Source organism: Seriola dumerili, unplaced genomic scaffold (assembly GCF_002260705.1).
Source record: "Seriola dumerili isolate Sdu_G_001 unplaced genomic scaffold, Sdu_1.0 BDQW01000290.1, whole genome shotgun sequence".
NCBI classification, from domain to species: domain Eukaryota; kingdom Metazoa; phylum Chordata; class Actinopteri; order Carangiformes; family Carangidae; genus Seriola; species Seriola dumerili.
The window spans coordinates 393,756-421,197 of NW_019174545.1; the positions used below are offsets into that span (position 1 = coordinate 393,756).

Consider the following 27,442-nt stretch of genomic DNA (forward strand, 5'->3'; position numbering starts at 1 on the left):
CTTTTATGCCCATCATTAAGTTTTTAAAATATCCCAGCACTACTAGACGTAAGGTATGGGCAGCCTAAAATAAAATAAAATTTTTACAAAAATAATTGATTAAAATATTACCAATGTATTACCACAAAACGTGAGTTAATTTTGTTAGAAATATGTAAAGTATTTCACAAATTTTTAGCTACCAACAAAATGTATTATTAGTTTTAATCTTAGACTGTAAATAAAAGTTGAATGTGGTTAATCCTACAGACTGGACAAAATTATTTTGTTTAACCTTAGATATAATATATAGCCAAATTTAATTATTGAGATGAAACTGAAGCTGAATAAACAAAAAATGACCTAGTTTCTTCTTAAATGTGCTCTGTGTGATTATATGCTGTAAAATCAAAAATCAAAATATTTAAAGAAAAAAAAAAAAAACCTTCATAAGCTCAGAACAAGATGAGGTAACACAATGGGACATCAAATCAAACATTTATTGTTCATTTGTTTTACATTTATACTTCTTACAAGGAGAAACCACCAATATCTTTACTAAAATATATTAATAGATCTGAGTGTATAAAGACATTTCGTACAGAGGAAAGGACAGAACATAAAAAGATGCATTTTAAGAACCTGTAAGAAAAGCTCCCAGAGGCAAAGTGGACGTGAACACCTTAATATTGTACATTAACTAACCCTAAATCTTCATATTCAGCCTAAAAGAAGCATTTGATAATTAAGGACACCTACATCTGATATTTGTGTGTAAGAATTAAGTCTGTCTATATGCTTTAACATAATATCCAGGTTCTCCTCTAAAGGGACATTCAAGAGATGAGTGTAGATATTTACTAGGTGTGAATTGCACATTCCTATACAGACTGTATGTCTTTACAGGTATTATTTAATGCTTTAGTACAGTACGTTTCAAGGCCTCTGAGACAATCTTGTACTGCTGAGAAAGAAAGCTGTTTTGCACATAAGAGGAACACTGTCCATCATGAAGGCAAAGCCAGAGGTATGTAAAACTTCTGCTGCAAAATGGATGCACACAACACATTTCCCCAGTTTCCTTTACCGCCCACCACAACATAAATAGCATACAGTGTACCTTAAGAAAAATGTGATGTGCTCTGTAATGAATGTCCAAAACATGGTGCAAAAAGGTTGTCCAAAGCATGATCAAAACTAAACTACCTATTCACAAACAAGATATGCTGTCGATTTGTGGTCATCATCAAGGTTTGTATTCTAAAAGCAGTAGTGCTTAATAGTCTAAAATCTGTGTGATGCAGAAGAAAAACAACAACTTTCAAACAGCCTAAAATTATAATATTAACCTTTTTTGTTCTTGATGCCAAGTTCTAAAATAAAAAGGGTTCTGCCTGGATGGCATGCATATGTATCTTTTAAAAAAAAAAAAAAAAAAAAAAAAAAAAAAAAAAAAAAAAAGGGGTAAAGGCAGCATATCCCTTCCAGGCATCGCAGGTTAAAAAAAAAAAAAAAAAAATCAGGCTTCTGGTCCATTTTGGCATAAAGAAAAAGAAAAAACAAAGGAGGGATGAACAGCGAGATGCAGGATGAGGCAGAGGATTGTCAGCATGCAACTTAAAGGAACTGTATGTCCACAAAAAGGCGATCTTTCTCTGGTCAGTCCAAACATCCAGTAGCGGAGCATTATCATCCTCTGCTCAGGCATTTACTTAAACTGCAACATACAGAACACAAGAGAAAAGATAAGATTTACAGACAAACTTATTTTCTCATATAAAACACAGACTTTTCTTTATAGCTCTTACTTTGGGTAGAATGTGGGGTTTCTGGGCCAACGCAGGTTTCTTCATGAGAGCAGGTTTGCTGGGTTTCGGTGACATAGTTACAGGATGGACCAGCGAGGAGGCTTCGCCGTTCCCCTCAGAAACCTGCTCTAGAGGAACTCCAGCCAAGTCATAGTGCTTCTTCCTCAGCTCGCCCAAACGCAGTCGCTCGTTCTCTAATTGACTTTCTAATTCCAGCACCTTCACCTGAGGGGATGACAAATAAACAGATGGTTATCAACAGTCAGACCTGTTGCTGCTTTTATTTAAGATCATTTCATTAATTCCACCATGTAAATGCAGCTGACAGCTAAACTCATTTATGTAAACTAAAAAAAATCTAAAATAATTTTTAAACATATGAAAAACATAAATAATAATGAGGGTCATCTTAACGACACACACTGCAAAAATGTATCTTTCTGAATTTAATTTTAACAGATACACAAATACAATATGGACTATGTACAATATGGAATATGGAATATAATGATAACAGAAGTAAGGCACTTACCTGTGACTCCATTTCTTCTTTTCTTAGCTTGATGAGGGACATCCCAGAGAAGTCCATGGTATCTGCACATAGAAAGTGTTTGGATAAAACAGAACTATTAAAATTACAGATGCTCATCAGAGTCTGTGACGGTCTAGAACACAGATCAAACTGAACAAACCTTTTTCCTCCAGGTTCTCCTGGCCCGTCTTTGTTGAGGCCACTACATTAGCTGCCATTTCATTCACATGGCGAGAGGCCTGTTGGAGAACTGACAGCCTCTTACTGTTGCGGTCTGCCTTAACCTGAGTGCAGAGGAGATCAGAGTATGACCAGGCGACACAATTTAGATACTAAACCAACAAACTCAGTTACAGAAACCAACTTAACACTCAGTGTGATACAAAGGTGTGTTGAAAGAGATAAAAAAAAGGGAAAGTTACATTTGTAAAACAAGCTGCTGCATAATTAAATGAATCTGGTTAATTTGCTCTCTAAGGGGACCACACAGAAATGTTTTTAAATGGTACACCTTAGAGAAATGTAAAATGTGACATTCACACTGAGGCAATTAACATAATGCAACCCAGTTTGTTTCTACAGTTATAACCAGAGTTATCTCGAAGGTTTTTACCATTGTGTTTTTCTCCAAAATTTGACCATTACCTTTGAAGCGGCGACCAGCTGTGCTGTGCTGGCAGCAATCTCATGAGAGCAGACGATCAACTCCTCATATTTGCCTGTGTGCAGCACCACCTTATCAGCAGACTCTCTGAGAAAGCAGGTTAAGACATAATACCACTTCAGTCCACATAATTGGAAAGGGTACAGTTCTGCACACTGGCTAATAGCTGTTTTATATGGGAGGTGCTACACATAACATTTTAAGATCATTAAATCATTACTGGGTCTGTTTCAAGTCATGAATATAATTATAGTAAACCTTCAATCAGCAAGAATACTTGCATTCTCTTACAGCCGCTTCATGCATTTTACATTTAGAAAGGTAGAATTAGCTCAAAATATGATGAATATCTGGTTCATCTGAATTATTTTAGTGAATAATTCAGAGGAAACTTGGATAGATATTTTTGCCTGAGCTGTTGTTCTTGCAATGTTGGGAAGAACTGGATCTGCCTTCTGCAATAATGTTTACAGTCAATCTTCACAAGGTCACAGGGATCAACGCAGAGAAGACCATTTGTTTAAGTATCATGTGATGCGATGTTCCGTATAACTGAGAACTTACACCATCTCTGTGGCTCCCCAGCCCACAGCCTTGGCAGCAGAGATGAGTCCCTCAGTCCAGCGGGAGTTTCTGGCGTAGAACTCTTTAATGGTGGCTGCACCCTTAACAAGCAAAACATCAGTACTGTTAGCCTTTTTTTTTTTTCAAAATGAAACAGAAAAGCTCACTCTGTTACCAGTAGTAGAAGCTGTTGAACATTTGAAATGAACAAGCTGCCTGTTTGGAATCAAAGTCAGAACAGTGTGACTCACCCTCCCACTCTCAACGATCTCCTTTTGCAAATCTGTAGATGCTATAATTAGCATGCGGATGGCCTATGGGAGAGTGGAAGACAGAAGGGTAGAATAAAAAAAATTTAAAAACTAACAAACAAACAAAAATGTTCATTAGGATATTAATTTAAAATAGGATATACAGTATGTAGGGTTTCATATGTAGTCTAGGACATATATTAGTTGAAAGAGATAAAACTGTGTACCTTCATCAGGTCTGTGCAGCTGTAAAGGATTCTGTAAAAGAGTGAAACAGAACAGAGAATTAAAAGTTGTGGCCTTTTTGTTCACTGAACAATATTTAGTGAAGAAGACAGAAACCGAAAAGAAGACAGGTATATTGATAAGCTGGTGTTTAACTGACTTAGATAAACAAAGTACCAACAAAGGACAAACCTCTCATTGACCTCCAGTTTCACTCCTGATGTGTCCTTTCGAGCCTGATTCATCATTTCCTAAATACAAACCCATATGAGACATTTATCAGTTACATTGGATACACTGTAGAATATATCAGAGGTCTATTCCTATTCCTATCTGTTAGTATATAATACATCTTAAACTAAGATTTACAATACTCACATCAATCCTACGGACTGCCTCCTCAATAGCTGCTGATGTTGCAGCCATTTCTTTGTCGACCAGATCTCCCAGCTCATCCTGACGAATGTCCATGCTTTTCGGCCGCAGCTCCTGAACATAACAAGAGGGAAAGTAATTTGTCACGATAATAAAAACACAAGCCAATGATACTGGAAGTCACTTAGAATATCACTGATGAAAACCGAAGTCTGGATGATTATATTACTGATATGACACTTTTACACTGGTGGTTGAATGCACTTCTTATGGATTTCTTCTCGTAATGTTCAGCTAAAAATAGTTCTGTTTTTTCCCCTCACCTGGCCCAAGTGCAGGATCTTTTGAACAATTATGCGAATGGAGGCTGGGTCTGCCCTCTGGAGGGTGGTCTTGGACTTAAGGTCCTTCAAGTACTGCAGACTCTCAGTTGCACAGCCCCTGCAGTTCTCTGTCAGTCCTGCAGGGTGTAGAAGAGCAGAGATAAAAGGACTATTACAAGTCACTATTGAAATGCTGCTTCTGCAGATTTGAATCTGAACATATTATTATATAAAACTGAGATGTGGCTTTACAAAAGGATGGATATATGTACTAAAATGAATACGAAAACGGCTGTAATAACGCCGTGAGAATATTCAGAGATATTCCTTACGGTCTGCATGGTCAGTGGGGGCCATGTGTGCTGTAGCGCTGCCGTTAATGATTGTATCCGCAGCCAAGTGGGAGAACTGGGTCAGAGCCCTAAGCAGCCCTCCAGCATCTGGTTACAAGAGCATAGAGTAAGAGAGCAGTATCCCACATTAACAAACATAACAAACCAGCCACACAGGGTCATGAGGTTAGCAGGATCAAGTCGAAATCAGAGGCAGACAAAAATCTTACCCCCCATGTTATGGAGATAATCTGCATGGCCTTTTTTCACTTTGTCGATGGAGCCGAGCGTGGCCTCCGCCCGACTTATGAGGTAATCTGTGTTTAGAGGACAAACAGAAGATTGAAAAAGAAAAAACCCATAAGCTTTGATAAAGTCTCCAGAATAGACAACATAATGTATATGGTCCACCAGCTAAACAGAGGAAACATGGTTTTGCTAACACTCCATTTTGCCTTTTTAATTATTTAATTCTCACACGACTCACATCATTGTTGTTAACCTGTCAGTTTATGTTTGTTGAGAAATAACAGAGCAGAGGTCTGACCTGGAGAGCTAGTGCAGCGTATATGGAGGGGATCATCCAGCTTAGAAACAGCATCTTGGATGATGTTCTCAGCCTCTGTGATGGTACCCTGCAGCAGAGCAAACTGCTCCTCCAGAAGCTTCTGCTTCATCTGCTCCTCATGACTCGTCTACATTCAAACACAAGCAACAGAACATACATACAGTACATACATGTATAAACTTGTTTATGACCAGAGAAGTATATTGTCATACATAAACGTCATTGTTGATTTTTGTATCAGATTGTCTCATGCAACCTATCTGTCCACAGTCACCATAGGGGAGAACACATGATTGTGTGTCCACCCAGTGTCACAGTCTCATCCACAAAAGCAAGCTTTAATGTGAGGACTAAATCGGCCAAATGAAGCCTGTGTGATTTTCTTGTTTAGGTGCAGTGGGTACAGCAGAGAGCAGGAAGTCCAGATGAAAGATTTACATTTTCTCTATGTAACTGCATCTGTACATGTACACACACACATTCTGCTTCATGTTCTTTCAAAAATTTCTCTTTCCTTAAATCTTAATTCACTCAGAAAGGTTTTTTCACACACACGTTTTAACTACTGTCCTTCACATTGACTACATTTAAATGTGTCATGGCCACATTCCATCTATTGACCTTCTTTAAAAAGACTTAATTAGACTTTAAAGACTGTATTTAGGCTCGGGGTGCTTACAAAGTTATTCTGTTCTTATTCCTGTGTTTTTCATTACCAGACCCCTGATCTATCATGCTGCTGCTAGAGTAGAGGATGCCTTTGCAGCCTGCTTCATGCAAAATAAGGAAAAACTGTGCTTCATGCCCTTTCCTTTACAGTTTTTCATTAGAATCAGACAGTAGCATGTGTCATCAAGCAGCTCGGCTGTCATTATTTGTCACAGCATGTGCTCTAAAACGCCTTAAAAACTCTACTTGTGAGTCACAGTTTGATTAAGTGTATACAGTGTCTAGACTGCATGTCAGTTTGACTAAAATGCAGGTTAAAAGTAAACAGAGAGTCATGACACTACTCAAAAACACATTTACAGTAAGATCAATATATTATTAGTTAGAGTATCACAGACCATTTAAATATAGCCACTGATACAAATGTCCACATTCACCATTGCCGTGTGCCCAATAAACGCTAATGTTTTTATATGTTTAGATTTCACAGTTGTTCATAAATATGGTGTAATGCCTGGGGTAATTAAAACAAACCCTGGTTTACGTTTTCTTAGGGAGACAGACCTTAAAGCTGAAAACTCAATTAAATGGACTGAGTGGAGACAAGTCTGCCGTTCCCTCTGCTGAGCTGGGCTCTACTGTCCTGACTGACCTTCTCCTGCAGTTTGCCCTGCAGCTCTCCCAGCTCCCTGCTGCTCCTCTCTCGCTCCTGCTGAAGTGATGACTGCTGCACCTGCGCAGCCTGCCGCAGAGACGACAGCTCCGCCTCCTTCTCGCTCACAGATCGCATCAGACGCTCCTTCTCCGCCTGCAGAGCCGTCATTGAGCTGTTCATTTGCTCCGATGTCTGGCAAAAACAGAGGGCGATGAGGGAAGCCAGAAAAGGCAGATGGCTGTGAGTGTCAGACGGATAGTCCATCCGGAAATACGCGACATGCCTCAAGCTTCCAAACACAGAACGGATGAATACTAACATGATGGTGAATTTGCTAAAATCATCAAGGCCGTTGCTGCAGTGTAACACCACAGGTGCGCGCTCACCTTCTCGCTGCTCTGCAGAGTCCCCTTGATGCGCATCATTTCTGCCATCTTCTCCTCCAGCTCTCTCTTCAGCCTCTCCATCTCAAACTTCTGCTCTTCCAGCTACAGTGACAACGAAACTGCATTAACCGCCACCACCTGCACTTGACATCCATGTTTTTAAAGCAAAAACAACACGTCACCGACCTTCATGTCAGCTTCCTGTTTTATCCTATCAACCTCAAACGACAGCTGCTGTTTGGTCCTCTCCACTTCTTCCTGGGTCTGCTGGGTCGCTGACAGCATCTTCACAGTGTCTGCACTCTGTCAGCACATCAGCACGTTTAGTGTTACCACGCACAGTGAGGTGCTGACATCTAATTTAAAACAAGCATCTCTGGACTGATCTGCAGTCTGTCTGTACCTTCCGGAGTAGTTCAGCATGACTGGCCACCAGCTCTGAGTGCTTGTCCTTCAGCTTATTGTACCTTTGCTCGGTGGCCTGCGCTCTTTCTGTACAGACAAGAGAGATGACAGTGTCATCTTACTGTCCATGATTACCTCCCAAAGTTTGTGCAAAAGTGTTAATTGTATATCTTACTCTCCGCCTCAATGAAGGTGGTCTGTAAGCTCTCATGATCTGTGTTTCTGCGGCGCATGGCCTCCAGCTCCATGCGCAGCTGCTCATTTTCCACAAGAGCACGTTGTTTCTGTGCACGTTGTTCTTCTAGCTCTGCCTCCAAACTGTTGATCTGGGACTTGAGCTGTGTGATGTAGCGTTGAGCCTGCAGGAGGGGTAAGAGAGAGAGAGATCGACACATCAGGAAAGAAATCTACTGGCGTCAGTGCAAATGCAGATTGTTCAATAATCAACATAAAAATCTTAAAATTTTCTATCCATAAGATGCATTTCTTTTTGCAAACTCAAACTCATGTCTTGATACCTGCCAAATATTATCTTCCCTTGTTTTTACTTCACGTCTGCTTTTATAATCACAGAAAAACACAATCACAACAGAAAGAGGAGGGATGACATGCAGGCTGGAAACTGTGACGTCAGCATGTCACCTCTCCTTCACAGGCTACTTGTGACATTCCACACGGCAGGAGCAGCATTTGCATCTGCCCAACACATAATCCAGATTCCTTTGCACATAGATAATAATGACCTCTACTGACACACACACACACACACACACACACACACACACACACACACACACACACACACACACACACACACAGAGAGAGAGAAAACAGTCAACTGGTTATTCAGTCCCTGAAGTCCTTACCTCTGCTTTGACTCTCTCGAGCTCTGCTCTCAACAACTCAAGGTCACGCTTCAGGCTCTCGATCTGGAGATCCCTGCCAGACAGAAAACCTACTGTCACTGTGCGCTGGCAAAGGTGAAGTGCTGAAACCAACCAACCCATTTAACAATCACAGGTTACAGTGGAAAAACTCCCCGGCTCACCTGTCATCGAAACCTCCATTGGGAGGTCCAAATGTCTGATCAAATATGTCAAGTTGCTGAGAAAAAAAAAAAGAAAAAAAAAGAAAGAAAGAAAAAGAAATGAATAAAAAGGAACAAAAAAGCTTCCACAACATCATGGCATGTTTGCCTACTTGCGTGAGTGTGATGGTCTGTGACCGTGTGCCATACCTGTGGCTGTGCCTGTACGCTGGATGTTGACACATCGCTGACCTCGATGAGCGGCTCTGGGTCATCGTCGTCGTCGTCTTGTTGCTCTGGTTCATCCTCGTCTGGGATGACCACCACTGGCTTCACATGCTTGGCCAGTGAAGCTGCGTGCAGGAAGTTTGGTGGGGACTGACAACGAGAAGGACAAAATGTCGACATTTGGTTAAACCACTAACGTCTTTGTTATTGTGTTCAGTGGATTTAAAGAAAAAGAAAAAAAGCCATCTATGGTCTCCTTTGTGAGAACCTTCAAGTGAAATTTCAACATCACATAGGTGTCTAAGTAAATGATAAGCCAGTTACTCCAGTTGGTAGCTAACAGTGGCAGTATTAGGCTGATGGTGAAGTCTTTGACATTCAAGATGGAGGCTGTGACTCAGCACCGAGGTTATTCCACATTTTCCCAGCCCACTGTGCTTCTTACATCAGGCAGTTTAGGGATCTGGATCAGTCTCTTGAAGTACAACATGTCTCTGGCTTTATTGAAGAAGGTCTTAAGGCTGTGGAACAAAGGAAAACAAGTTAAACCCAGTCATGTCATATTTTCTAAAATTATTTATGTAATATTTTCTAGACTTTACATAAATGGCTTTCGTGTGTTTTATCACAGTTGTCAGGTATGGAAATCTATAACTGAACTAAAATGAGGTAAAACAGCTAAACTACAAACTACAACTCCTCTCTGAATGCGGCAGTGAAGATATGAATACCTCTGCGATAGTGATACCAATGGACACTTCTCAAAGAGTGGGGGATGGAAAGCAGTGATGGGCACATTTGCATCAGTTCAAAGTGCTGTGGTGACTGGGCGAGGCAGGATTATGTTACAGGCTTCCTTACGTAAAATTGTTTTCCTCCTTTTATGCTGCCATTCATTCATTCATTCAGTCATGGCCTGAGGCCTTGGACAACCTACCTGTGGAACTGGTCGTGGAAACGTTCACGGTGACCTTGTAGGGTATCAGCAGGGAGACCTGAAATCCAAGACATCATCCAAATTCATTCACCATTAAGCAATGTATGGATACACATAAAAATGTATATTAAGGCTAATATCTTGAATTATTTTAATCATACAGAACATTTAACAGATTTTTTAGATTTTACAGGCAAAAACTTCTGCTGAATGAGATTTTGTTTTGTGTGGGTAATAACTGTTCTTACAGGCGTGCAGCTTGAACAGCAGCTTGACGGTGAAGTGGTAGAGGTGACTACAGTCCTGGATAACTTGGATAAGCGGAGCCAGGCGACACTGGCCTGATGTGAGAGTGGAGATGGCGATGGAAGTGTTGAGCTGTCGGATCACTGGGGGCAAAATCAGAAACAGTAAGTATACAGTAAGAATCCCTGAAGTAAAGCTTGTCTGTCACTTACCAAATATTTTGTTGGGTAATTTAATTTTGGAAATTTCTGTGCTGGAGGAGCAGCATCATTTTTTTTGAAACATGCCTCTAGATGACGCCCATGTCTTTTTTTTATCCATTCTGTAAATCTCCCTGACGACAGCTGTGTACGGATACTGTTTGGTTGAATAAAGTGCAAACTGTTCTAGTGAGTGAGTTTTCACATTTGATTCTCTCGTTACATGAACACCTAGCAGACTGCTGAGGTACCAACAGCACATACAAGTGACTCCAGAACAGTGCTGAGGCTGATGACGCGTGTACAACTACAGAGTCCAGGCAAACTTTGTTCACAGTACAACTGCAAAATTTGTTTATGGTGTTGAGATGAGATCCCGGGCCTCCACCCTGCAGGGAGGCCTGGGAGGAGCATGCCATTACATCTAAACTGGAGGAAGTTGACTTAATGTCTTCTGATTGCTGGCATTTCCTCATCAGTTGAAACTAATTTAGGCAAACACAGAAGCACATGAGTTAAAACTAGACCAAGTAACTAGAATCACTTTTTAAATGAGATCAAATGGACCAAAGTCCAATATGCGAGTTGCTTACAATAACACTTTCTAGACAGGCTCTTAGCTTTTCTACATAAATAGATAATGTCAGCAGGCTGCAGTCCTCTACTGTAGCTCAGGTTTCTCTCCTTTGGAAGAGTAGGTATGGGGAAAAGGGGGGGGGGGGTTTTTTTTTTTTTTTTTTTTCCACCTGTCTCAGCCAGCCTCAGCTCTGCGTCCAAGTAATCGAACACCTCCACTGTGAGCTGGAACCTGCAGGAGAGAAGTTGATACCTTCATTAGAAAGAAAAGAGGCCTCGCTCAGAAACAATGATGATGTAACCCTGTGAAATTAAACCAGCAGCAGAGTTTATTTTATGAACTTGTTTGGGTGGCAGCAGCGGTGCTTATGATTGATATTGATGGGATTTAAGGGCTAAGCACAGGCTTTAAAAAGCTACTTTTGCCATATTTGGAAACTCACACATTATTAATGTCTGTCCCTGCAGTGCGCTCCAGGACTTCATCTGTGGCCTCCAGGTTCGGTGGGATTTCTGAATGCTGCATTGAGGTACATTTTTGCCGTATTAGTGCCACTGAGTCATTGCTGAATCATCCATTACATGCATCTTGGTGACATAACGTGCGGTGTGACATATGACAGATGTCCTTTACCTTGACATGAAACTCCAATTTCGTACACAGCAGCCTGGTATACAGAGCCACCAGCTGTCCATATTTGTCATGGAGGTTGCCCTGAAAAACCACAAACGGGAATTAAAAATGATCAGTTTAAAAATATCTTGTCAAGTTGAAGCTTTCTTGTTCCTTACTTGATAGAGATTATTTCAGGCTTCACAGGAACTCCATTCAACTGCAAGCAGCATTCTTTTGAAATTATTTTTAAACGATGAAATGACTCACCCATAGTTTCCCAATTTCAACTAGAGAACCGTGATGTCTCATGCAGTCTTGTAGAACCTGCAAAGGTGAACGCTGACATGAGCAACTGTAGTAACACCCAGTTATATTGGTCAAATCCTATTAAACTCACATTCACTCATGTGTTTTGAACACATATCACTGTGTTTAAAAAAAAGAAAAAAAAAGAAAGAAAAGTAAACTTTGTTACATCTTCCAATCACTGTCGATGCACTAAAACAGAAAGTCTGAATTTAAATCAATGTGAGCATTTTACCTTTTTACCTTCAGACCTTTAGTGTAAAGAACAATGTGTGTATCCACAGTTAGTTTTTCTCGGTTTGATACTGAACCTCACCTTGCCTCTGATGGCTGTTCCATCAGTGTGTGATTGTGATGTATGAATGTGTGAGTGAATGGGTGAATGTGGTAAGTGTTGTAAAGCGCTTTGAGTGGTCAGTAAGATTAGAAAAGTGCTATACAAGTGCAAGTCCATTTACCATTACTCACAAATTATAATTATCTTTCCCAGCTTTATGCTGAACTCATGAGGCTGCAACATCTGGTCTTGGATCACTCAACACCTTTTCACTTTTAAAAACTACATGGCGTATGGATAGTAATAGTCAGTAAGAGAAAGGGACTTGGTGCCTTACATTGCGGTGGCCATCCCGCAGGACTTTGTGCAGTACGTGGCAGAACTTCCAGCTGAGGATGGAGCTGCTGGCCAGAGGGAAGCCCAGAGCGTATGACCAGAAGGTGTAGGCTCCCTTCTCCCTGTGAGTCCCCAGGATGATTCCTGTTGTTTTTGTTGTTAAGGAAGCACAAACTATCACAGGACTGCTGGCTATTCCACATACAACTCTGCTAAACAAGTCAGTGAAATAGAAACATATTCACCTTGACAGCTATATTTCCAGGTCATAATATAGATCCATTTAACAATAAAGGTGAGCTAATGTACTTATGTTTTATTTCACTCTGTTCAAACAGGACATATATCAAATTACAGGATAAACATTTTCCAAAAATGCAATTTTATGATGACTTTAAAAAGTAAGCATCCAGGTAAGTGCGCTGTTAAGGATTTGTCCATGAATGTAATTATTAAATATCATCAGATATCATAATAGATGTTTATGACTGGTATCATTATTGGGTTTTTTTGTAAGGATACGTCGTGCATGTTTCTCCTTCACAGGCGTCTCACTGGAGTTGATGGCTTTGCTGATGCTGCTCAGCTGAGAGGAGAGGAGAGGAGAGGAGAGGAGAGGAGATAATATTAGATCTTGTATAGTTTGCTTCTCCACCCACACAACCGTCAGAGCTTACAATAGACGTAACAGCAAATACATAAGTCATGAGAAGTTAAATAAAGACCAGGAGTCAAACAAATGATAACTGGCTGCACTGCGCAGACAGGAATGAATCAGACAGTCAATGACTCTGCACTGTGTAAACACAGTGTACAGACATACTCTCGGCTCTAGATTGATTTTAACTGGCCAAAAAAACGTACCTTTACCTCACATACACACTTACTATGCCACAAAAGAAGCAACATTGTACACAGGGGTTCACTCTCATCCACTGTGTTACTGCTTCAATATTGTCTTCATATCCATAACTACAATACAGTGACAGCTGCTGTAATTAATAACCTCAGTGTACAGGATCAATACAGTCACATTCACCCACACTGATCTTTTTTATTAAGACTTTGTATTCATTTGTACAACTGAGCTGTTTGCACTATTTATCCTGTTATATACTGTTCATACTGTCTATACAGTGAATACTGTTATATAAGAGTTACTACATTACTAATTTGCTACTTGTCAGTACTGTACTGGCTCCGATGCTACATTGCACATCCAAGCTGCTGCACGATTTACTGCTGCTGGCACTGTCTATACCGCTGTTACCAATTTACCTCACTGTAGTTCTATTCTTACTATTTTATGTTTCTACTGTCTATTGTACTTATTGTTCTTATAGCATTGAGTACAGAAGTTGCTAACTTAATCTTGTTGTACAACTGTACTGCTGCAATGACAATAAAGATATTCTATTCTAAAAGGAAAAACAAAAAAACAAAAGTGACAACAGGAACATAGTGAGATAACACCAGTAAAAACATCTTGATAAAGATAAATTAAATCTTGTTTTTCAGTGTCTAATGCTGCTAAACTACCTTTTACGCCACCTGTGTGAAACAACAAAATCAATGTATGTGGTATTTAGCTTTATGTTTGGAGCTCAGGTCAAAGAGGACGAACGTTGGATCAAAAGATAGCATCTCTAATTTTCCCACTGATAATGAGCCTGTCACCAGAACCACAGGACACACATCAGGACACTCTGCAACCTGTCCAGCAGGTAAAACAAGTGCTGCTCAAAAGGAGCAGGAAGGGAGGGACGGAAAAACACACATTGGCTGGATCTCAGTGTCCCCCATGGACATTTTACCTGAGGTACAGTGTATCATAGCCAGAAAGTAATACGATAACTGGTTGCTATCGTCTTGCCACACTAGAGCGTTCTCGTCATGGTCATCCCCCATCTGTGCTAATAAAAGTATGGTTAAGATAAAGAGTAATTCCTCTATCTAAGCATCACATTATTATTCATATTTTTCTGCAAATAAATTTGTTTTTCTTTTATAAATAATGTTCCTGGCCAACTACAAGACTTTTTCATTTATAAGCGACCATGAAAAGAGAAGTACATGTTTTAAAAAAACACAGACTTTCTGTATCCTCTGTGGCATTTGACGCACACACATATTTTCCCGCTTCAATGCATAAGTCTGAAGACAAAGAGCAGAGGAGAGGAATGTAGAACAAGCCCCGATAAAAATCCAATATGTTCCTCCATTCCCCTTTCGGGATGCTACAAGAGAGATTTGAATCATTCCCTCACTAACACATAAAGATTACAACATGATCAAAGCTGAGGTTAGACGGCACAATTACCCTAACTACTGCGACAACACCCAAAGCTATATCAGACTGTGTGGTGTGCCCCGCCTCAAGTCACAATTCAGTGCTGTGTGCTTGTGTGAAGGAAGTGTCCTGAAAAAGTAATCCACACGTAGCCAGAGCATAACCTCTTTCTACAGCCCTGTGTCCCGCTGAGGTGTCGCAATCAACCAGAGCTGATAGTCTTTGTTGAACCAAGCAGGAACAAAAACAAAACAGCTGGTTGCAGTTTACCGAGAGGTGACACCTTGGAAAAATCCATCATATTTTTCTAATAATCCCAGAATGCTTAGTTGTGATTAGAGATGTAATACAAATGACAGAAATGTCCCACAAATGCATATCTGCTGTTCCCTGTGTCTTTGTAACACATCTGTTGAAGACCATAGTATCTGTATGATGCTAGCAGCTACAAGCTTTATCATCACAGCACTACGAGACTAATCCAACACACACAAGCATTAAAAGCAGCAACATCTTCAATCTCACTCTCTTTCATCCCAGTCTTTCTCCAGTTATCTTCCTACATAAAAAGGCTTAAACATGAACATGTGACCCACAACATGTAATGGAAGTTTCACATACCAGCAGAAAACCCTGCTTCTTTGGTCTTACCCTCAAACAAAGGCTTAGAAATCCATGTCACATCTTTGTTTGAAACATAATCACATATCAGTGGCAGAGGCCCCTAATCCCACAAAACCCTATAAAAGCCTCTTTAATACATTAGAAACCTGGGAATCACAACCCCACCCAAATCCACACACACACACACACACACACAACCAACCACCAAAACATACATGGCCACACAACAAAGCACAGAGGGACTACTGTGGGTGAAAACTGGCGTTCACAGCGAGAGAGGGGTACACTGGTTAATAGGAGACTCCCCCCGCCTGCTTCTGACGCAAATGAACTACTAGTCCCTCGTTTACACAGGGCAAGTGCAGTGGGCTAGCATGGAGGCCCGTGTGACAATGAGGGGTTTGTTGGGGGAGGAAGGCCGACAGCTGGGGAAGAAGATTGGGTTGGATGGGGGCCACGCTCTGGCACACAGAGCCTGGCACAGAGGCCTCAACAGATGGCCGCTGAGCAGTGAGGCTGCAGGGAGACTCTCATAGTACATGCAGAATGGCTGTCAGTCACAGAGCGGCAAGAGAGCGGCGAAAGGGACAGAGAGGAGAACGATACTGAATGCAGGATAAACAGGAGAGGGTGACCCAATACTACATACAGTTTACTGTCAGAAGAAGCACATGGTGACTATAGTCATTACTGTACTGCAGCAATTTTCAAAACAGGAGCCAATTTCAGTGGCACTCACTGGAGCTCTCCAGTGTACATTCCCTTACATGCCCTTGCTCAAGGCCACTAGAGAAGTAATGGACACTGTGAACAAGGAGATCAAACTAGCAACGCTTCAATTACTAGTAGTGCCGCAAGTAACAATCAATTAAACAGCCAGTTACTTAATTCATTGTTTTGTCAACAAAACATCAAAAAATTGTGAAATATTGGCCATCTGTTTCTTAGAACACAAGAGACATCTTCAAATGTCTTGTTTTATCCGGTATGGCAAGGAAAAGCAGCAGTGTTTCCCCATTTAAAAAATTGGAACAAGAGAATGACTGACTTTAAATTGATTAATGATTAATTTCCTGTCAATAAACGAATCAATTAAGAGATGAATCTCTGCAGCTCAAATTATTATTATTTTAGTGAAATTATTCCTCTGTAACTGAGTAAACTCCTTATTGGTAAAGCTCTGCCACTACACACAATACAAAGTCTCACTATCAAGCCTCGCATCAGACTACACACAGGTCACACACTAACACACACAGATACCAGTTCCTTAATGTCTTGGTCAAAAGGTAAGTCAGATGAAGTCCAAACTATTTACTAACAATGCAATTTCGTCCGAGACCTCCAGACATGCTGACACTGTCGACTGTGTGGCTGCCCAACAACTCAGTGCTGCATCTGGTTCAAGCGTCAGTAAATCCTCTGACCAGCAGAGAGGAGAAGTGAGAGGGAGGGAAAGCCTGGACTAATCCCCGAGGCCTGCCATAAGGTCTATTGCCAGCTAGCATCACTGTACAGTACACTGTACTCACTCCACAGTCCAAAGACACCACCCTCTGTAAGCTGCGCTAATACCTCCAACCTTAAAGCATCTCTGCTTACCTTGTCATCTCTGCTTTTCAGCAGCGTGTCCCTGTGTTTGGACATCCCGCTGTGAAAAGAGTGTGTGAAGTTAATGAAGTCAAGGCATCAATGCTACACCTGAGCTGCTTCTCACTGGACATAATGCCTGGAGGCAGGAGCACTTATTGCAGGTCCTTATCAGCTTAATTCAACAGACTGCTGCTGGGGATCTGGCTGACAAGGTCACACACAGACTTTAACACAGCTTGCACCCATTAGCTGAGGTTAGCTACATGTAGCACTATGACCAATGCTAACAAGTCCTGAAAACAGTGTCACAGAAGCAGTAAATGCAAAGTGAAGGGTTCCCTCTCTACAGAGGGGAGACCTGGAGAGGAAACAAGGAGACGAAGCGTCCAGAAACCATTTTCAGTGAACACATGGATTTATGAGTAATGTTTTTCAATTACACTTTTTCAATTTAATATTCTTTCTCAAATCAAATGGCTTTGCAAAGTTATTTCAGTATTTTATTAACTTCTACCTTACTGTCTCCGGCCCTGTCAGATTTAACAAGCGCAGCCTCTCTCACATCAACACAGGCAATAACCCCAACACATGAGCCCACACTGGATGTCTTGTTCTCCTCCTCACTGCTCATCCGTCCTCGGAGAGGACACATGGTAATGAATACTGTAGAAACACAAATATAACCTCCTCACACTCTGTGTGTGTTTTCCTGGTTTTTCTCACTCTACATCAGCAGCTGTAGTCCAAACACACGAACACTAAATAAGACACGAATTGTGTTCACTTTTATAAAGTGGAAAGTTTAAATGGAAAATAAGTCCACAAAGTGAATGGATCAGAGGAACTAATGAATGGCTGCACAGATAGAGACTGTGTCTTACTAGGTAATGACTTACTATTATGTCTAATGAAATTAGGAACACAAAATCTGATAAAATATTCAACAAAAGATAAATTGTTCCTTAACAAACAGATTTCATTTCAGCCAATTTGCTGATCTGGCTACTTAGCTTGAGAATCACATGATGTTCATGATTATAGGTAATGCAAGTCAGAGCACAAAACATACTGCATATATCATAGCATACAAACAGTATTGTGATTACATTGTTTTCAGTAACAATCGTCTATTGTCAATGAAAATACAAGGATATTATGGGCATCATGAACACATGTTTTGTAAATAATGTGTGAGCATGGCGTGTGTTTTGTATGGTTATACTGCTCATAGTGCTTAACTGAAAAAAAAAAAACAAAAAAAAAGATTTCATGATGAGCAGTTAGTTTTAGTCTCCAGCAGAAAAAGAATACAGGTCTGCAGATTTCTTCGCGTAAAAACGCTCTCATAGAAAAGGTTAAAAAGGTGAAGTTAAAGCTCGAATGCCCTTTTCGTTTGTTGACAAACACTGACATTCGATCTCACGACAAAAACAAATGCTTCACGTTAGAAGTGTTTTTTTATTAATATGGGAAACAATCATAACCAAAGTGCTTTTAATTCTGTCTCTACTCCCACTCAGTATCTGTGTTTACCCTCTGGTACTCCCATCCCCCTTCCCTCTCTCATGGGCACTCACTCAGGCAACAGGAGTGAGGGAAAGCAAACACTGCACTTCACACACACATAAACACACAGGACGCTGTGTGAGACATTTCACCTTGGTACTGAGGTCAACATAAAGAAGAGAGAACTCAGGAGAGAGTGGAGTGAAAGAGAAGTGCAGAAGAGGAGTTTCGGCCAGTGTGGATGAATCAGCAGTACTGAGAAACTCTTTGACAGAAGAAATATTAATCCAATAGAGATCTTTACAGGCCCCTTCCTACTACATAATGGCTTATGGCTAATAGTTGCACAGAATGCTATTCTAAACTGTTGTTTGGTTTAATCAGTAGCCTACATACTGCACATCCACTAATCTAGTTGTAGTGAAATGTTGGTTAGGAGGTGGTACAGAGCCATGCAGTAGTTTCTGCTTAAAAAAAAAAAAAAAAAAAAAAACACAAGCCAGTCAGGAGTTTGGATTCTTCCTCATACCACCCAATTCATTTGCTTGCTGCCCAGTGGATCTAATCAGCGGAGTATTTCCCCTCTGGCTACATACTGCATCCTCATTCAGTCATATCAACAAGAAACACCAGTTTAAGTCACTTAATCTGACTAGTTCTACTCTACTCTGTATATGTTGTGAGTTTTAAACCTGTCCTTTACACACAACACGCCTTGTTTAACATATGCTGCACAGCATGAACTAGTAAGGCAACAATTGCTAGTTTTGAAATGAGAACTGGGCCCACTTGTTGCCATTCTGTTCAAATCAACAAATATGCTGCATTATTAAACAAATGAGCTGAGGGCAACAAACAAGCAGGGGTTCAAGCATCTCAGCTCCACCTCTCTACATGTGCTTCAAAAGCAAATAAAACATTGACAGAGTAATGTACGCCCCGCACTGGAGCAGCTCAGCCCATTTTAGATAACAATACACTGAAAGTGCCGTGAGTCTGAACACCAAGGCAGAGGCTCAGCAGCTTGTTTAGTTACTCAACCTCGTTTGAATCTCATGTTTCCCAGTCAGACTGGGGTGTGTGCTTCACTTGAAAACAGCAGCTCCAAGAAGATCAGCTCGTGGTTTGTCTCTTACTCCTATAGGCTACACTGGTTCAGAGCGCATGGTTTACTTGGCATGTAACTGTAGTGAAGTAACAGTCAGAAACCACAAAGCACCTGTTGTTGTATGGGGAATGAGAAGAAGAAGAAGAAGAAAAAAAAAAAACTTAATTCCTTCAGTGCACGCATTCAACAGAAACTGAATCACATTTCCAAGTACCGGTACACCACAAGGGAAACATCTCAAAGTTTAGGCCCTTCTTCCTGTTTCCTACGTAGAAAATCCTTCTAGGAGGCTTTTAAAAACAGAGACAGAAATGTCTGTTAGGGAGGAAAGGTGGCCAAACAAGAAGGACGAGATCAGCATGATACCAATAGACAGGCTTCAGTGAAGCACGACTACACATAGCACTGGTGGAAAAAAAAAAAAAAAAAAAAAAAAAGTTTGTCTGCATTTTTACATGTTGCAGTGTTGACCAGATAATGATGAACGCTGTTATTGGGGGGCATGAACACATTTCAAACACACAGGGGGGCATCTCTCTGGAGCCTCGTGCCTCACCTGGCTTTAAGCGGGAGTATTTAGCATGTAGACAAATTGCAGTAGAAACCTGCGACATCCTCAATGCATTTAATTCACTGATTAAACATTCAATATCACATTTAATTGGAAACGTGGCCTATGCGGTAGACTGTGACCATCACACACACACACACACACACACACACACACACACACACACCTCTTCAGTCATCCAGTAGAGCCACACAGAAAAGGCCAGAATAAAGCTCATGGTTTCCCATCGCACAGCGAGCATTAACCCACCGACTCACTGCTGCTCATATTTACCTGCTGCTTGTCAAAATGCTCCCTCTCCGCTCCGAGGTTGGCCTCGGTCCGCCTGCTTTTCACCCGTGTGGGCACCTGTCTTATGCTGTTCATCCTTGTTTTCACAATGACGGCTTCAGCAAGAAATACTTATTCTCCCTCCCTCCCCGCCTGCTTTCAAAAAAAACGAAAAAAAAACGTCCAGACCAGAGCAAATATCAGAGGTTCCCTCTTCTATCTACACTGCAGGCTCTGTGTGTGTGTGTGTGTCTGTGTGCGCGTGTGTGTGTGTGTGTGTGCCAGTGTGTGTGTGTGTGTGTGCCAGGGACATCTCCAAGCTGCAGCGTCGTTACCGGAGATGCATCGCGGCTGAAGGAGGAAACGCAACAGCAAAGTGAGTGTGTTTGCTTTGCATTACGTGGACGGATCCTCCCCCAAGGTGGAGAAAATCATCATCGTGTCCTCTAACATCACATCCTCCCACACGCATGTCAGTTTTTTCAGCCGCAGTCATTAGGTAGCCTGTGTGAAGTAATTTCAATCAGCTTTTCCCTTATCGTTTTGTACTGTGTATTTCCTTTTTTTTTTCTTTACTGTCTGTCGCTTTCAGCTGTGTGCAGTGACGTCATTTCAATGAAATCAAAACTCATCAGGATTATTTCAGCGTTTTTTTCTTCTTTTAATCCCGACATTGCGTCTGCTTGTGCAATAACAGCCAAGCAGTGATGACATAAACCAGGAAATGAATCTCATGCTGAAGTCAGAGGATGTGCCTTCATCGGAGTAGACTGCTGTGACATATGATATAATTGAACAACTTTATGAACTCAAAAAGAATAACATAATTCACGATTCAAACAATGGCATTAAAGCAAACTCAGTCATAGCGTATAGGATTTTATTAATCAGAGTAGTTAATGTGGGTGGAGGTAGTTGTGTGCCAAACACATGTAAATAAAAAAAAAAGAAAAGAAAACAATGCTGACAAATCTTTAAAATAAAATGGACAATCCTCACCGCCACTGAGGTCCTGCACAGTGACTGACTGTGACACACACACAAGGAAATTAATGAAATGTCAGAATGAGTTTGATAAGAGTTTTATCAGTCTATCATTTTATTTCCTTTCACGGCTGTACACCCCATTGTTCTACATTTATGACAGATTCATTTAAGGACATCTTGTGTTGCAGCTTCTTTCTTAAGCTGCTCAAAGCTTTAAAAAGTCATGTCATCAATGGATCATCCATGTAGTTTATCCACTTCTGATTATTTAAATGTCCTCTGAGGTTTAGATTTAATTTGATTTAACAAATGATAATGGATTTGTCTCTTCAGTTAGCTATATTTTTACTTCCTCAATGGATTGTTTTTTTGTTTTTACCATAGAGCATTGAGTCTCTTGCTTTGCCCAACATTACTCAACTTGGCTGTTAGACCATACGACTGTGGTATGTGAACAGACCTGATTTGTTTGTCTCAGTCACCGCTTCCTTCACTTTTTATCATTAGATAGCTTCATCCAAATCGACAGTTAACACATACATATAAAATTGTACAGTGCAACTGGTTTTCATTGATTTTCATGTATGTTGACCACATGGAGTCTGACTTCAAGTTATCAGTGTTGTTTCCCACCTAGCTCATGTGCAGTTCTTCAGCTCCACACCAAGAGCAACTGTTCGACAGCAGACTAGAGTAAGAAAATTAACACGCTCGTCATTTCCTTTGTACATTTTAGGCTTTGTCTTCATTCATTCCTTCTCAAGGTTGTAAGACTGGAATTTCATGTTCCTTGCACCAGGTGGAGCACAGACCATGATGTTTAGTTCCCAGGTATGCAGGTGAGGGAAACACAAAGGCTGATGGGACAACAGGATAAGGATACAAAAGGACACGATTGCCCTGCAGGCCAAACTGGCTCTTTTACATTTTTCTATCAAGCAGTCTCTGAACTGGCAAGGCCCATGTCACATCCATGGATAAATGACCGAGTGACAGCTGGGACATGAGAAAAGCTGTGTGACTGATGAAATTACGTTATGCCTGATAAGTCATATGAGAAAATGCATGTCTGCATTTGCATCGGGCTCTGGATTCTTCTTTTGTCACTATTTAAAGAGCTATATATAGCTTTTGTATGTACATGTCCTGTACAAAAACATTCATTCATCAAATGCTTTGCAAGTCTCACTCCTACAGCCTCTCTTCCTCATTCACCCTCCTACTTCTATGCATATGACTCTTGTGTATTAGTCACACCGCCTTTCAAAAAATATTGAGAAAAAACAAGTTGCAACAGCATGACTGTTTATGACATATTTTGCATAAAACACTGAAATGAACATTTTTCTCTTTCTTTCTTTCTTTACTCATTTCTTACTAAAATGAACTTTGCAGTCAGCATACTCCCACAGTTTCCTATATGATCCATCTAAGAGGAATGATGACTAAAAACTGACAATGCTTCAGATCACATAGTCACAGTCCAAAACAACAGTCCTGCAATAAATCCTCCCTTTATTACGGTTATAATGTTCAGTTTGCGATGGAACGGTTTCAGAGAGGTGTTGATTCAACACCTTTGATCATTTTGGAGGCTGCAGTTTGTTGTGCTGTTGAACTGTATTGCATTACATGAACAGGTGTTTCTATTATTTTGTCCATCCCATTTAAATCAATGGGGGTTGGCTAAATAAAAGACCCCCCCTCTGCGTAATGCAGTGCAGCTCAGCAGCACCTCAAACTACATCCACCAAAATAATCATACAGTTGAATCGACAACTCTCAACTGATCATAACCTTCACGATGGTAGGATTTACTGTAGCTGGGTTTATCTAATAAACTACCACTTGTATATTAAAGTGTATATTAAAAACAGTGTTTTCAAATGTTATCCACTAGACAGCAGTAGAGGTTTAAGTATGATCAGTATGAGCTTCCTGACTATTTGACACTGTACACAGAATTGGTTCAGTGATGCAAACCAGGCAACATAAACAGGCAATACACTTATTTCATTCTTCCTCATATTTCTAAAGCATTCTCATAAACAAAGCGTTAGACCATCATTAAAACCAATGAATTATTTTCCCCTGAATAAATTCATGATTAACATGCCCCACATCTATACATCCATATATCCAAACTTAACCCAACTCCCTCATCAAAAGGGGAAAAAAGAATAGTAAACATGATATACTCTACTCTTCATGTACACACCTGCACACAAACCTGTCCAAATACAGGCAGACATTCATGCATGTGTGCACCAACATAAATCTTCACATGCACATACAGTGCACTTATCAGTTTTGTGTGTGGATTTTTGACCCTGTCTCACAGGACAGACCTGCCCCTGACCTAAAAGACATAGTAGCCCTGGCTAATACACAGTTGGCCAGATTTACTGTCAGATTGGCTCATGCAAGTCGATCAAACAGTGCTTGGATCCACTGTTAATGGTTTCCCCATGTGTCCAAATATACAGCATAGCCTTCCAAACCAGCGACCACTCTATTCATCAGTCTCTGAAAAATGGCAGGCACATTTCATAGACCAAATGTAGTCACCATGAGTAAAGGCCTGAAGGTGTTTTGAAAGGGGCAACTGAGACTTCCAAGTTCTTGAGTCGACCCTGCATGATGCAGTCATCAGGGACATTCACATCCTCTTTTATATCCTGCCAGAAAAGATATTGGGTATACATCTCCCATTGGGGCTGCCACTGCCACTGGCTGAATCACCGCTAGACTTCATGCAGAAGTAGTGGTGGGTAAATTAAAAACAGAGCCTGAGGACCAGCACTCTGGTGACGCAGCTGGACAGTCACAGAAGTGTCTCTGAGCATATTGTTCTTGCCACACTAATGCACAAAAATAATAAACTAAAACAATAAACATGACCAGTCACCCAGTCCACATTTCTTGTGCCTTTCCTCAGTGTAGTTAGGTCTATCCAATAGCACTGCTTGCTCTGACACACACCAGACTACATCGATTGCATAGGCCTGTGGTGGGGACAGTATACTGTACGAAACCTCTCAAACTCAAATTAAAACCACTATGTGTGAATCTCCCTTTGACATTACTGCTTACAGATGGCAGCAGAGCAAAAAAAAAAACACACACGTAAAGGCTCTCCCCAAGGTGCATTGCAAGTATTCACCAAGTAAGAGAAATACCCGTAATCACCCAACTTCTGAGGAAACACTAACAAGACATTTTCTAAAGAAATTTGTTACTAACTTGGCTCAGGCTTGTAACAACATAAGGAATCCGCACACATAAAAGTCTTTTAATTTATAGGAAAACAATATGGAGTGTTAAGATATGAATGTAGTCAGAAGTGTAAGGCATATATGGCTGTAACACTGAATGAGTAATATTATTATATTATTATTTCTGAGAGCTGAGACATTCACCCAGTCTTAAGGTTTTCGTTAAATATCGATCAGCATGCATCATTAGTATGGTATGGTAATACCACAGAGTCTTTTTCTCATGCTCTGTGTTCTAAAAGTGGACCACTGTGATGTGGTTTATTGCTGCAAGCTGGTGGGTTGTGTGACATCATTCTTCCTGCAAAAAGTTGTATTAACTCCCAGTTAAGAGTCCCATTTTATAATGTTGTATCTGTGTATCTAATCTATGCAATAAAATAACTCATTACAGATTTTTATACAAGCCTTAAGGCTAAACTTATGTTTATGTAAACATTGCCACATGCACATATGTTGTGAACTGATAATACTGCTGACCTGTTGGTCCTTTTGATTTAGCTATTCAACCTTTTGTATCTTTCTAGATAAATATAACATCACTGTGCAATATAGATAACTAATTTTGCAAATTGAACAAAAGCAGAACCTCCCTCCTTCCTGTAACAAAACCACAAATATGCTTCCCTCAAGACTGAGAGGCTGAGACTCAGAGACCCAATTGCTTATTTCCTTAAACTGCAGCCTGCCAGGTAGCACATAACACAAGATGCAATGCCATTTCAATGGAACTGTGCTGATCAGTGTGCTCCCTCCACTGTTGGTGACAGAATTTGTTTTGGGAATCATCGGCAATGGCTTGGCTCTCTGGATTTTCTGCTTCCACATGAGACCCTGGAAGAGCAGCACGGTGTTACTCTTCAACCTGGCGATGGCTGATTTTCTGCTCAACATGGCTTTGCCTTTCCGTGCCAGCTACTACTTCTCTGAGCTCAGGTGGATGTTTGGAGACCTTTTCTGCAATATCTGCCTCTTCATGCTGTCACTGAATCGCAGTGGAAGTACCTTCTTCTTGATGGCTATCGCTGTGGACAGGTACATGCGTGTGGTGCATCCCCATCATCCCATCAACTCTTTGAGTGTCTCGAAAGCCATGTTTGGAGCACTTGCGATATGGTTACTCACAATTTCAATAACCGTGCATATCTTCACTTTACGACATGACAGCAAATCCTACTGTGAAAGCTTCATGATTGAGACAAAGCCCCACCGCAACCTGACTTGGCATAGGTTTGAGTTTCTCTTTTCCTTCTACGTGCCTCTGTTTGTGATACTCTACTGCACCATCCACATTTTTAGCCACCTGAGAGGGAGACAGCTGGCACAGCAGACAAGGATCAAGAAAGCTCTGTTCTTCATCTCAATAGTAGTGGTGCTCTTCATCTTTTGCTTCCTCCCGAGCAACATGACACAGCTACTGATATGGATCAAAATCCAAAAGGTAACCAGCAGCCTCCACGAATCTCAAGTCTGCCCTGCCATGGAGGACCTGACGAAAGCATTTTACATCACCATTAGCCTGACCTATCTCAACAGCCTGTTGGATCCTGTGGTCTACTACTTCTCCAGCACTGCCTTCAAGAACATCTGCCGGAAAGCTCTTCATCTGCCCCAAGTGTACACTGTTGACAGTACAGAGAGGAAAACTCGGGAAACAGGCTCCCAGTCTCTCAGCCAGCTGTGATCACAAAGCCAAAATCAAGGAAACAATTATAAGATGCAACTAGCAAACAAGCTAAAGATTCTAATTTAAAGTGACCCATTTCTCCCTATGCTGTCATGTGAATGCTATAGCCAGCAAGATATTTTTACTTCTCTTATAGTTATCAAGTATAAATTGATTGCACTTAAAAAAAAAAAAAAAAGAATTGTCTTTGCAAACATATGCTTGTAAAAAAAACTGTGTGAAAGTGAAGCCATTATTGTTGAAGAGAAGCCTTGTACAAGTGATAAAATCAGCAAATTGGCTAAATCATGTTACTGCGCAATATCCACTTACATTAACTCATATTTAACAAATGTAAGCTACTGCTCATACCAGGCTGCAAAGCTCCTGAATGTATTGAACTGGGCAATTTAACGTCTCATGTGGGAAAGGAAGAATGACATCAGTCAGACATTTTTTCATACTTCATACTTTTTCATGTCAAACAAATAAAGATTTTTATCCTCATTATAGCAATGTGGCATGTTCTCCTGGATTATTTCATTTGAAGTTCACATAACATGAAATGCATACAAGCTCTTATACATAGACTAAGTACAAATATGTCACTACAAAAAATGAGTGTCATAAACCAATATAATGAATAATAATAATAATAATGAATAAAGCACATTATAAATATGCAGTAAAAGGGGTTTTATTCTGGTTAAAATAAATTCTGGCGTCTGACCCCTTTGACCCAGTTAACACCAATAAGTATAGATGATTAAAATGTCTTGGTTTCCCTGAAAGGCAATTCATAAATATAACTGCATGACACTTGAGAACAAACATTTCCTTAATATTTAGATGGCTGCACAAGGCACGCTGACAGCCATCTACAAAGCAGAAGTGGTCTCACAGACTTCATGAACATGACAGTGTGCTCACTGTACTAAAATAGCCTCCCCAGACAGCAGTAGAATGGCAGTACAAATGTGCAGCTGACAAATCTCAAAGGAAAGTTTCCAACATCTTGTGGAATCCATGCCACGAAGAACTGAGGCAGATTGAAAGCAAAGAAAGGG

The 27,442-nt window shown here is 40.6% G+C and overlaps 2 protein-coding genes and 1 long non-coding RNA gene across 3 annotated transcripts; 2 read left to right on the forward strand and 1 right to left on the reverse strand.

The window, feature by feature from the left end:
• Window positions 1-1,448: 1,448 nt before the first annotated feature.
• Window positions 1,449-20,567, reverse strand: hip1r (huntingtin interacting protein 1 related). The gene is made up of 32 exons (XM_022757696.1): window positions 20,451-20,567; window positions 13,008-13,071; window positions 12,487-12,629; window positions 11,834-11,890; window positions 11,585-11,665; window positions 11,394-11,470; window positions 11,121-11,182; window positions 10,177-10,317; window positions 9,929-9,986; window positions 9,437-9,512; window positions 8,974-9,141; window positions 8,785-8,840; window positions 8,603-8,675; window positions 7,912-8,095; window positions 7,735-7,823; window positions 7,518-7,634; window positions 7,332-7,433; window positions 6,943-7,137; window positions 5,601-5,748; window positions 5,284-5,370; window positions 5,054-5,161; window positions 4,722-4,858; window positions 4,402-4,512; window positions 4,216-4,274; window positions 4,026-4,056; window positions 3,799-3,861; window positions 3,548-3,648; window positions 2,965-3,070; window positions 2,480-2,603; window positions 2,320-2,381; window positions 1,788-2,012; window positions 1,449-1,696 (listed from the first exon to the last, which is right to left on the reverse strand). Exons 1-32 carry the CDS (start codon window positions 20,541-20,543, stop codon window positions 1,688-1,690), a joined length of 3,207 nt encoding a protein of 1,068 aa, XP_022613417.1. The 5' UTR covers window positions 20,544-20,567; the 3' UTR covers window positions 1,449-1,687.
• A 215-nt stretch (window positions 20,568-20,782) lies between these two features.
• LOC111230771 lies at window positions 20,783-22,308 on the forward strand. Its single transcript, XR_002665458.1, has 3 exons — window positions 20,783-20,823; window positions 22,072-22,127; window positions 22,234-22,308. It is a non-coding gene; the product is annotated as an uncharacterized LOC111230771 (long non-coding RNA).
• Window positions 22,309-25,402: 3,094 nt separating this feature from the next.
• LOC111230917 (hydroxycarboxylic acid receptor 2-like) lies at window positions 25,403-26,594 on the forward strand. Its single transcript, XM_022757811.1, has one exon. It carries the CDS (start codon window positions 25,419-25,421, stop codon window positions 26,391-26,393), a length of 975 nt encoding a protein of 324 aa, XP_022613532.1. The 5' UTR covers window positions 25,403-25,418; the 3' UTR covers window positions 26,394-26,594.
• The last annotated feature ends 848 nt before the right edge of the window (window positions 26,595-27,442 follow it).